The following is a 12,891-nucleotide window of genomic DNA, read 5'->3' as shown; positions in this document are numbered from 1 at the left end:
GTATTGGTCTTAAGTAATATTCTAATTTTCTGAGATACTGAATTTGGGATTTACCTTAGTTGTCAGCTATAATCATCAAAATTAAAATAAATATGAAATTTGAAATATATCAATCTGTGTGTAATTTATGAATATAATATACAAGTTTCACTTTCTGAATGGAATTAGTGAAATAAACTTTTTGATGATATTCTAATTATATGACCAGCACCTGTGTGTGTGTGTGTGTATATATATATATATATATATATATATATATATATAAATAAAACAGCAAAACCCTGATTTGCAAGCTGCTAATCAGTTTCAGATAATGGGGGAGGGACATGATCATTCTAGAGAGAATATAATTGGACAAAAAAAATGGTGTGTTGCAAGATGTTGTCATCAATACCACTGATCCCTTTTCTCAAGAAAACATGATCAATTTTAAAGCTTACATGTCTACGACTAGGGGATATGGCTGAAAACTGTATAACGATATAAGTGTTTCATATTGGTCGATATCGATAATTATTGATAATTTTATGACCTATTTAAAATAAGGACCAGGAGAAAAATATATAACATTTAAACATTTTTATTATAAACTTAAAGGATTAGTTCACCTCAAAATGAAAATTTTCTAATAATTTCCTTTTCAATGGAATTTTTTTTTTTTTTTTTGAGGAATAAATATCAACTAACTGAGTTAAAGTCCATTATATGAAGAAAAAAACCCTGAAATGTTTTTCTCAAAAAACTTAATTTATTTTCCACTGAAGAAAGAAAGACATGGATATCTTAGATGGCATTGGGGTTGAGTAAATGATTAGGAAACTTTCGTTTTGGGGTGAACTAATCCTTTAACCACCTTCTGATTCATAGGTGTGATTAGCAAAGGACAAAAAAGAAGGAAAATATAAGGCGCACCTTTCATGATTATGTGATTATTCCGGTAGTTAGGACATCGCACAAGATTTGTGTCAACTCAGAAAATATTTAATCACTGGATAGGTTTTGTTTGTTTATTTAAAGTGTGGTTTATGTCAGCTGAGTGTGCGGAACACTTTTCAGAGAAGATAAGGCAACATTATTTTAGTACAATTCCTCACCCAGCGGTCATTCTGGGGAAAAAAAATCTCTGACTGCTTCACATGAAACATTGGTCTTCCGACCTATCATCGTGTCAATTCTCAGTTAATCTTGATGGTAATATAAATTTTGATGAATATGTGCGAGGAAGGGAGAGCAAGACTAACACGATCTAACACGAGACAACGATATGGCGCAACCAAACTGTTACATTATTGGCTGGTAGCGTGTCACACCTACGTTGCTAGGTTACCAGAGAGTAAGTAACGTTTTATTGAATGCATTTTTTATTGATATCGATTACATGTATATCGTGATACATATCGTTATCGTTTTAACGCCTAGCCCTATACATGTCTACTAAATATACTTGTCACCTGGTTAGGTGTTTTTCGGTTGGTTTTGCATTTGTTCGTTAAGTTACATCGAGTTCCCTTTTTGTATATTTAAACAAAGTTTTGCGAATTCACACAAAGGAGTAAGAAAGTATTTACCAGGGGGCAGAGTTTCATATTTTATTGAAGCATCCCTGGGCGCCGCTAGCGGACCCCCACCTGCTGTTAGCATTCCATTGACTCCCATTCATTGTGGCGTCACTTTGACAGCGAATAACTTTACATCTGAAGCGTTTAAAGACTCCATTTGTGCATTCATTATTTCTAAAGAAACACGAAAATGTATAAAAGGCTCCATTACGTTGTATCTTACGTTGTGGCCCCGTAGAAGCTTTTTTTCTTAGTAAAAATAGGCTAAAGATTGCATCATAACCTGCGACTCTCTGTTGCACAGTAGAGAAATGACTGTAAATTATTCAACAACGTCTACAAGATTCAGTGGGTGATTCAGATTTCTCTTGGCACAGCGATTAGAAGACTTACAGGTTGCTCACGTGACATCTACGTCATCAAGCTCAGTTTGAGTCTGCACAGTATGCTCGACCCCCAGGAAGTGCGTGCTTCTAATTGACTTAATTTGTCTCAGTTGAATCCAATGGGGTCGCTGTGACCATTTCTTTTACTGTCTATGGTATTTACCTGTCTCCGTTCTGTGTCCTCGTACTGGACGATGAGGCGTGTGTTAACACTGTGACTCCATGTGTTTCCAAGCGCCGCTGTCACAAAACCTGAGTCCTCCTCCTTAGATACTGAAGGACAAAACAAACAAACAAAAAAAGACAAGAGTTCGACATTAACATTTGTGCCAAATTGGAGTAAAAACTCAGTTTGGTATATAAATAAATAAATAAAAATCAATAAAATACATATTTTTTTAAATAATTGCTAGTCAGCTAGTCACTTTATTAGAACTTTTATTAGATCATGTTTTAAAAATTAATTCTAACAATGATTAACCTATTCTCTTTTAACTCTTTCCCTGCCAGCATTTTTGAAAAAAGTTTTTAGCCACTGGTAGCCATTTTGATGATTTTCTCTAAAATTTGATGGCCTCCAGTATATTTTGTTGTGTGAATATTTGAACATTCAATGCACCAAAATAAAAGACCTCTACTTTTAAACAAAAAAGCATACTTTTTTCAATCAACAATTGAATATAGGTAGGTTTCATAAAAATCTCTTATTTTGAGCAAAAAGATGAGAAAATCAGATTTCCATCAAAAACTACATCTGGATAGTATTCAGTACGGATATCAAAGCATAAATCCAGTTAATCAACATCTCCAAAGCTTGCACAGACATATACCACTTCCTGGATCATAATTTTACTCCGTAACATTACGCAGTTTTCATTAATATGCTGTCTATTGCTGATGATCGCATTATTTATCATATGCATCTGTTTACATAAGAGATCACTAGTTTTTCCATCCTGTTTTACGTGTGTTTGTGTTTGAAAGTACTCATTCAGAAGACATGTAATAGCGTCCCCGAGTGTATAACAGTCAAAACACGAAAAGTTGTAAAAACTCGTCAATGGCAGGGAAAGATTTACTTGATTTTAATTACTTGATTAAAATTCAAATGACAAACAAGCTTTTACTGCATATGGATATATCTAGGATGCATAACATTTTTATTCACAATAACTATACATAAATTCCTCATAACACTGTCATTTTTTTGGTAATATAATTGTAATATAAATGACAAAATGTGTTGGTTGTTAAAAAAAAAATGTTACACATGATACTATAGAAATATCCATTAGCACTCAATTATGTGTTACTTATGAACCTTTAATTTCTTTATATAAGTTTGCATTATTATCATCATTTAAATATTAACATGTTTAATAATTTTAAAAAGACACTAACCAGTGCTATATATTTTAGATCAAATAATAAAATCTGTAATACCGTCACTGTATTTTAAAAAGTAATTTTACTGCAATTTCAACATCATTTCGCCAGTCTTGTATCCTACGATCCTTTAGAAATCATTATAATATTTTGATTAGCTGCTCAAGAAACAGTTATCCTTATTATCAATTCTGTAAACAGTTGTGCTACATAATATGTTTTGATGAAATATTTAATACAGTTTAATAATCAGAAATAAATATAAATTTCTCATTTCACCCGCCACTGGGAGGTTAATTTTAGACTAGCTGTTTCTGAATATTGCTCCATTTCCCAATCGCCATAACTCACTCATCCACTGTGAATCACTTTGAGCCATTGAGTCATTACTGTGGTTTAAGGATTGAGTGCAGAGCAGATGATAAGCTCGAGAAACAATGGAAACACTTTTTAGGTCAGACACCTGAGGAAGTGACCAATGTTACTATTGACAACACTCATCCGGGTCTTCTTCGAACTGCTATGTAAACACACCTGTGTGTTTTTGTTCTCCTGCTGTGCCGCAGCCAGAAACAGTCAGGGCCTCCGAGGTCACGGTCTGAGAGTCTTTCTCATGGTTCTTTGTTGGGCAACATTTAAGCACCATGCTGTAATACCATTCACAACTGTCACATCAGCAACTCTCACTTCCTCAAAACATTTCCTGTGGAAAGTCAAGTGCTGGGGAAACCTGAAAAGGCTGGCACGGCATGTCAGTGAACTGGATGCCTGGAAGGCCCCACCTCTGAAAAAACAACATCCTCAAAAAACCTAAAAAATCTGGAAACAATAGGCAACCACTTCACAGCTGCAGATCGGGCTGAGCTCTGTTTCACATCAACAGATAAAAAGGGCTACTTTACTAAACAGTGCTACTTTTCACAGAGAATTGCACCACAAAAATCACGCTTTATTTACTAAACACACGCAATCCTGCTTAACTAGGTGTTAACTAGACTGAAATAGCACCACGCCTGTAAGACTCTAGCTCATCTTCAAAACACAAATTAAGATATTTTTAATGAACCCCGAAAAATTTCGCCTCCACTGAAAGCCTATATTTCACCAAAACATTGACACTCCAAAAAGGTTTATAAAAACATCCATATAAATCCAGTGGTTTAATCCGTCTTCTAAAGAGATACTATTGATTGGTAAACAGAAGCTGCTTGTTTGATGCACAGAAAATCTATTTTTTGCTCACATTTACGGAATTAATCCGTGTTTACCATGTTTAACGGGCTCTGTGTGCATTGATCAAAGACTTGCATGTGGATTACATTTTTTTTTATGTTCTTATGAACTTTCTGAATTATCAAAGTATTGGTAAAATGGAAGGACTGAAATATTTCAGATTTCATTATAAATCTCCATTTGTGTTTCAAAGATGAACAAAAATTTGGATCATGAGGGTGAATGAATGTTGACAATTTTCAATTCTGGCGGATATAACCCTTCAATGTATCTATTCATTAATTTCATACTAACACAACTGCTACCATTTTGTAGGACTGTAGTGAAAATGACCTTGCAATGCCATATGAAAATTAAGTAGGCCTATCATATCATTTTGATCGGACATCGGACAAACCCCTAGGAAGAATTCGGAAAAGTATTTTTAAAAATGTAACATTTTACCTCTGGAAATTTATGAGCCAAGGAATCAGAAGAAAAACTAATTTTGGCGCTAGACAGTTTGAGATAGACTCAAAATTTCCAATAATTAATATTGAGTATCGACTCAAAATTTCCAATAATTAATATTGAGTATCGACTCAAAATTTCCAATAGTTAATATTGAGACTGTCCTCTATCTTTGTGCCAAATTTCATAACTTTCCCACAAGCAGTTCTATGGGCAGCCATAGTCATCCAGATCGTAGGAAGAGAAAAGAAGAAGAACAACAACAACTAACAGATACAATAGCCGTGTTTCCACTATCGAGCTAAGACCGGGCGTGCTAGTGCGTGCCAGGGCCAGTCGTGTTTCCACTGTCACTTCCGGGGCTTGATCGTGCCTCGCCGGGGCTTCCTCGGGGCCAACGGCCAGGTTTTTTCGGCCCGACGAAATCGTTGGGCCAAAGCGGGCCAGCTGGGGCTAGATGAGGGGTTATGAACAAAGGCGAAGTTTCTCAGCGTCTAGAGAGCGTCAGCGCAGGTTATTTCAGAAAGGTATTAAAGACTTTTAAAAATCAGTTTAGCTCAAAACTCACTCTTAGTCAGCAGCAAGTGTTTGAAATAACTTGATCCAATGTGGATTATTATCACTAAACAAGGCAGAAATATTTATAAGCGATGTAAAAGACTATGCACGCTAAACATTGAAATTACCATGGTAAATGCAACCACTTGGAGAATTCAGACATCAGCTTCTTATTCTCTTTAACAACTGTGTATTTATTAAGTAAGTTAACATTTTATCTGTCGCTGGTTTCAAGAGTTTAGCTCCACGTTGCGTATCATCAAAATACAATAATGATTTTTGTTCGTGAGCTTTTATAAAAATAGAGAGTCTGCGCTGTGGATCATAACAGAAAGATAACAGCTTTAACACCAGCATTAAACACTTTTTTTTAAATACGTCAAGCTCAAAACTCACTTTCAGTCATTAACGAGTGTTTGAAATTACTTGATCCAATGTGGATTATAATCACCATACAAGGCAAAAATATTTATGAGCGATGTAAAAGACTATGCACGCTGGGCATTAACATTAAACATGGTAAATATAACTGCTTGAAGAAATCAGACTTCAGCTTCTTATTCTCTATCACAATCGTGTAATTATTTAGTAGGCTAACTTATATTATCTGTCACAAGCCTCGTCTCGAGAGTTTAGCTCCACGTAGCCTATCATAAAAATATAATAATTTTTTTGTTCGGGAGCCTTTATAAAAAAATAAAGATATTATCATTCATTCTTATAATGTGACGTATAGGCTACTGTGACTACAAATAAACAGAAACAGACTCGACTGAATAAGCAGCTATTTTCATAAGCGTTACAAATAAATAAATAAAATAGAAAGTGTATTTATGTGTGATTAATTTTGAGTCTTGATAAATCAAATCAATATGATCAATGTATCACGTATTCTATAGTTAAAACATCGATGCTTTTGAATTTGAATATATAACAAAGCATGCAAACAAACTGCCGCTCTTTTATCATGTTGTTTTGTGATCGCGCATGTTCCAGAGACTTATTTCTTAGTTTTCTGATAACTTCTCTTTGATGGTGAAATAATGAGGTTGCATGACGTCGTTCTGAGAGGCGTCTAAAGGGCGTGTTTTAGTGACGTGCAGCGGTGCTTCAAGCTCCACTGTGGAAACCCTCCGCTACTCTGGCCTCGGTGCTACTGGCCCGGGGCTATGAGCCCCGCCCGGCCCGCTTTAAGCCCTGGCTCGCACTGGCCCGACAGTGGAAATGCGGCTAATGGGTGCCTAAGCACCTTTGGTGCTTGGCCCCTAATTATTGTAAAGACCCCATATACAGCAAAGTTTTGCTTAAGGGGAAAAAGTGCAAGTAAAATATACCAGATAGCATTAGTATGCTGTATCCCCCAGGTTCTTTTTACAATGTTTTCAGCAGAAAACTGGAAACTCTTTATATACGTTTTGCCTGTTCATTTACACGACAACAGTGTTTTGCGGACTGAAAATGCATATTTTGGAAAACAGATTTCAAAGTGCAAGTTTTTGAAATGGCAAAGTTATTGTTTCTGTGTAAACACTTGATACAGGAATCTTTGAAAATGGTGACGTCATGCACATGTGTAGTATGTGTTAGTTATGTAGACATGCACAGTACATGTTGATTTTAAAGGCAAGCATGAACAAACATACACAACAATGGCGGAGTACATGGTACTGTTGCTGCTCAAGAGTTTGCTAAAGCATTTTCAACAGTGTGGATTTACTGCAAAAATTTTACTTTTCCGTTTTTGACTACATCGTTGTCGTGTAAACGCGACCTCAACCAGCACGTTGATGAACTGCACCGTGTGAATTGCATTCAACAGATTTTGTGGGCACGTCTGTGCTGTTACCTTATTTGCATAATTACTATAGTGACTAAGGGCTTAAAACCGTGTGCAAATACACAGCAGTATCAGCAGGCACAACTCATTCTGATGTCTGAAAGAAACGCAGACTAATGAGCATGCATTGTAATGCAAGTTCATGGTAATAAGGTTGGAGAGGGCCAGACTAAACAAATGTGATGCCCAGTTAAGACCCAACTTCTTAAATCAATGCTCTGGGTTCCAGAACAATCCGCCTACTCTCTCCGATCTCAACAGAAGTGATGGGTGCTTTCCCACACTGCGTGACAGCATGGTTATTCACAGACTTCAATCAGCTGTCTTTTTAATAATCCACAAATCAGCACCAAATTCAGCATTTCCAAATATTCTTTATTGATGGGTTGTCAAACAGGGCAATGGGAAAGTTGTTGACTTGGACTGGATATAGACAAGGGAGAGGCTCTCGTGTGGTGATGCAGATTCAAAGATAATACGGTTAAAAAATAGTTTTTTGTCCTCTGGGCTGATTTGGTTTGAAAGCCTGTAGTGTTTGGCAAATGAATTGAGCCAAGAATCATGCAGACGTGCAGTTTTTCCATCGATCTTCTCTCGAATACTCTCCATCATCTGGGAAAAATATTTGTGAATGTCTCATTGATGTTGTAAAGCTCATGTGGTGATTTGTTTTACACATACTGTTCTTTTCCTCAGTCACAAGTAGATTGTGCAAAACTATATGCTTTCATCAGTGGGTTGTCTGAATGACCAGTCGGGTTTAAAAGATGTAATTACACTGATTTAAGGTCAGATCCAGCACATTGATCAGACGTGTTTTTCAGGGGGCGATCACAGAGGATTCATTTCGGTGTTTAAAAACTGCTTTAAACTTTGCACAATCGTCAATTTGCATTGGATAGGGGGTAGAAAGAGTCATAAATTATCGTTCATGTGGTGCACTCACATCAAAACCATTGTGCAGTGCATAATCTAGTTCCGTTCCTCATCGCAAAAGGGCTACTTACGTGCCAATTTATACAACAAACAAAAATGTGTTACTTTGTTATATATGGTTACAAACTGTAAGTTTTAACATTGTTAAACAATACATGCAATCTTACTGTTCATTCTTGTCAAATCTATGGGTTTAACAAATAAATCTGAAATACAAATTTCCAAAATTCCCTGCATAACATGTTTTATGTAAATAATGTAGTTTCTTCTTGTATTTTTGTTATCAGTAATGTACATTTTGTGTTACATTTTCTGTTATTTAGTTAATTTTTTGCATTATTTTAGTGTATATGTTAGAATCTGATGATATTTTGTCTGTCATGTGACCATGTGCACTATATAAGTATTTGCTATATTTATAGACATGCTACTTACGATGAACTCTGATCCATCCTGTTGTTTTCTACTATGACATGTTTTATTATGATGTTAATCCATACATTTTAAGGTAAAATGTACATTTTTGTAAGTAAACTGGTATAATAAATATATTAGGTATCAACATGCTATCATCATACCCAAAACACTGTTATTTTGTATTATTTATGGTGAATTTCATCTGCTGTTTTTATGGTAAATTAAACAGGATATTTTTTCAACGTAGTTATATATATATATATATATATATATATATATATATATATATATATATATATATATTTGGGCTGGCATGGTTCGCTGAAAAAAACCCGTACCGTTCGGTTCACCACACACAGTTTGCGGTTCAATTTAAATCCAAAGCATCTGTAATAATCCAAAGCATCTGTAATATGGTTTGCTATAAATAGCAGTTAATATTGTTTCTTTTGATGGATGCGCATTTACATTAAAACAATATTGATGAGAAGAAAAAGACCCTTGATAAACCATTCACTCTTGATCAATGTGAATGACTTATGCTGGAATATGAGCGGTCATTTATTCTGTCATCATCCGGGTGCTGAAAGCGCGCGCGCACAGATGAGACCTGAACAGCACACGTTAATATGTATTTATACTAAACTCATTTTAGCTTTGTCAGTTTAAACATTTAAAGAGCCAAAGGACGCGAGCTCGCGTGCGCAGTGAGAAGATTTGTGAATGCGCCCATCCGAAGCGCGCAAACCCACGCCTCAGCATGCGCACAAATGTGAGCTCTCTCTGAAGTATTGTGTTTAAATGGACAAATTCACACAAAAATTATGTAAAAATGCCTGGAATATAGTCCAGTATGCAATGCTGTTTTACATTTTATGACTTTATTCAATTTCTGTACCTAAAAACCTATGCTAGACCTTTTTTTTATTAGAAAGTATAGTTTTTCCATAAACATAGCACATACCGAACTGTACAGAAACAAACCGTGAAACAAACCGAACCGTGAAAAAGTTGAACCGTGCCACCCCAAATATATATATATATAATCACTTTTTTTTAAGGTCAAATTCTCGCAATTTACAAACCATTAACAACTACTTTCATCTCAAACTCCCAAGTTAGCAAGGTAGTTTAGGTAATGGGTAGAATTAGGGATGTAGAACATGGCCATGCAGAATATGTGCTTTCTAAGTACTAATAAACAGTCAATATCTTAATAATAGGAATGGTAATAAGCGAATAGTTAATAGTGAGAATTGGTTACTAAAGTCTTACCAAAATATTTATTTTAGAAATGTTTAAAACAAAATAAAGTATCAAGAAATGGAGAAGATAAAACAAAGTGAAACAAAGTCTTGCTTGTTTCTTAGTGAACTACACAAAATAGCCTTCTTATCAATGTTCTGAGGAGCTCGAAGTGAATCACTGTGGCCTCTTTTACACACAGACGGTGGGGGAGCCCGGGGCTGACAACTGAACTGTTGTCTGCTCATGCTACAAGCACTCAAATCACATCTGACCCCAAAAGTAAACACATTAATCTAAAGCCAGTAGCTGATGTCTAATGGAAAAAATGGTATTTGAGCCAAAGCGGAAATGGTCAGTAAATCTGCAGATTGGTTATGAGTTATGTGTATTGGCCTCCTATAAATAACAAGCGTGAAGCAGTAGCCGAGAGCAACTACTGTACTATTCTGGACCATAGTCAACATCTTAGATTCAACTGTGCAAGAAGATACAAACTGCTAAGGTTTGGCCTCTTGTCTACAACTTCACTAAAAGACCTCAAAGGCAGTTTCCATTCCCAAGGCCAAAGAAAAACACATTTTCTCAATAACTGGCTGTCTGAGAACCAATAAAACCCAGTCTTAATCAGTTCCTCTTAGCTACAAAGTACAACAACAGCTTGAAAAGCAGACATCCTTATTTGAGGTGCTAAGAGACGTCCAAGCTGCAATCAGTATTTGTAAACTAATTTTACAATTTTATGGAAATGTAAACATTTAAAGAAAGTGAATGCTCAAAAATATGGTTTCTGTCATCCTTTAAATCACCCTCATGAAGCAACTAAAGAAAATAAGACTTTCTTTTGTGAAACACAAAAAGAGAGACTCTGAAGTAGGGATGTTGTAATATAGCGACAAATGTGGCATTTTTCTTTTCAGACATTGCGAAACCGCTGTTAACGTGAATCATAGCATTGGATTTGGTTATCATGACATATTTCATTTCAAAATTTCATTAGAATAATATTTGTTAACGTGAATCATAGCGTTTGATTTAATCATGCCATTTTCCCTTTTCAAATTTCCAAGATATCATAGTTTTTTCTTCTCAAATTTTCTATAGATTTTGTTATGATATTGTTAATGTGAATCATAACATCAGATTTTTTTATGCCATTTTTATAGAAAAATTTCTATAGATATTCTAATAATATTGTTAACGTGATTCGTAGCGTTGGATTTTGTTATCATGGTGTTTTTCTTCTTTTCAAATGTTCTATATATATATATATATTGTGATAATATTGCTATCGTCAATCAGAGCATTTGATTTTGTTATCATGCCATTTTCTTAAAAGTACTATAGATATTGTCATCATGATATTGTTAATGTACCATAGCATTGGATTTATTTATCATACCTTTTATTTTTCTTAAAGGAAAACGCCACCGTTTTTCAATATTCCACTATGTTCTTCCCTCAACCCTCGACGGGTTGATACGTACCTCTCCTGTCTCAGTGCGTGCACACAATCACTGTAGCGTGCGCCGGCACTATGCTAGCATTTAGCTTAGCACCATTCATTCCTTAGGATCCAAACAGGGATGTATTTAGAAGCCACCAAACACATCCATGTTTTCCCTATTTAAAGACAGTTACATGAGTAGTTACACGAGTATGGTGTAACAAGTATGGCGACACAAAATAAACAGTGGTGATTTCCTAAGCGGATAACCAGTTTGGATCCTAAGTAATTGGGGGAAGTTGAGGGAAGAACATAGTGGAATATCGAAAAACTGTGATTTTTTCATTTAATTTTCAATAGATATCACACTATTATTGTTAACATGAATTATAGTTAAGTTATCATAACGTTTTCTTTTCATTTCCATTATATGTTTATAGCATGACTTTGTTGTGGCATTTTTCTTATAAAAATTTATTTAAATAATATCTACTATAAAGCTCCAGAAATGATAAAAGAGCACCATAAATGTAATCCATATTCAAGTTTGTCTAATCCATGATATCTTTGTGAGATATCACAATAGAACAGATACAAAATTTGAGTAGCTGTGTGTGAAATTCACTAAAAGCATTCATTTGATTTCAATATTATCACTTGAGCCCATTCAAATTTGGCATCTCAAAGATACACCATTTGAATTATTGGTTCTCTTGTGTCTTGCGACAAATCGAGATGTAACTTTAAGCATCAGATAAGACCAAGGATGGAGAGAGAAATGCAGAAAGAAGAGATCAACAGGCTGAGGCTGTATAGGGGTCATTCTTTTCCCACATAATCCCAAGAGATGAGATGTGTGAGAGAAAGATACAGAGAGTAAGTGAGTGGGAGAAAGAGTTACTGGTAACCCCACCTTGTCGAGTGGAACAGTGGGATGTAAAGAAAGAGGTGTCTGGGGGTAAAGTTACAAGCCACAAACATGTGCCTGTTAGATAACATGAGAACGGAGCCTTTATCTCTTTTCCCAAAGCTTTGCCCCAAAACTAGACCCTTTCCCATTGTACACCTGGACATACGCCAGAAGATACTTGCTCAAGTCCATAAATACAGTGACAGAAGACGCAGGTCACTGCACAGCCATGGAATCAGAGATGTCATGGGATTCGCAGAAGGCCCAGACAGGTTTGTAGAGTGGGAGGATAGTGGTTTCAGCCCCCTGGTTAGCGTAATCCCATCTTCTCCAAGGTTAAGGATGTAGTTCCAAAGAATCTACAACAGCTGCATGTGTGGAAGGTCATAACTGATGCTCATTTGTCCCACACAACATCTTGGAAAGGCTCGGAACGATGGCTTCCATTAGCGAGATCAGAGAACAGCTCATTAGGGAGGGGTGAAACAGAAGAGCCTCTTGACGGGAATATCTGGTCTAAATTTCCA

At 35.7% G+C, this 12,891-nt stretch overlaps 1 protein-coding gene across 2 annotated transcripts in view; it reads right to left on the bottom strand.

Moving 5' to 3' along the window:
* rad51b (RAD51 paralog B) overlaps positions 1 to 12,891 on the bottom strand; it is a 60,610-nt gene that overhangs the window by 38,926 nt on the left and 8,793 nt on the right. For both annotated transcript variants that reach the window (XR_003294675.1, XM_026291362.1), the window contains exon 8: positions 2,109 to 2,218. Coding sequence is in view for 1 of the 2 variants with exons in the window: in XM_026291362.1 (XP_026147147.1) it covers positions 2,109 to 2,218 (110 nt within the window). In the remaining variant the exon portion in view is untranslated. The remainder of the gene's footprint in view (positions 1 to 2,108; positions 2,219 to 12,891) is intronic.

This window comes from Carassius auratus, chromosome 20, assembly GCF_003368295.1.
Source record: "Carassius auratus strain Wakin chromosome 20, ASM336829v1, whole genome shotgun sequence".
Classification (NCBI taxonomy): Eukaryota; Metazoa; Chordata; class Actinopteri; order Cypriniformes; family Cyprinidae; genus Carassius; species Carassius auratus.
Note: the sequence above shows the minus strand (reverse complement) of the source record. Positions and strands in the feature narration are given on the sequence as shown.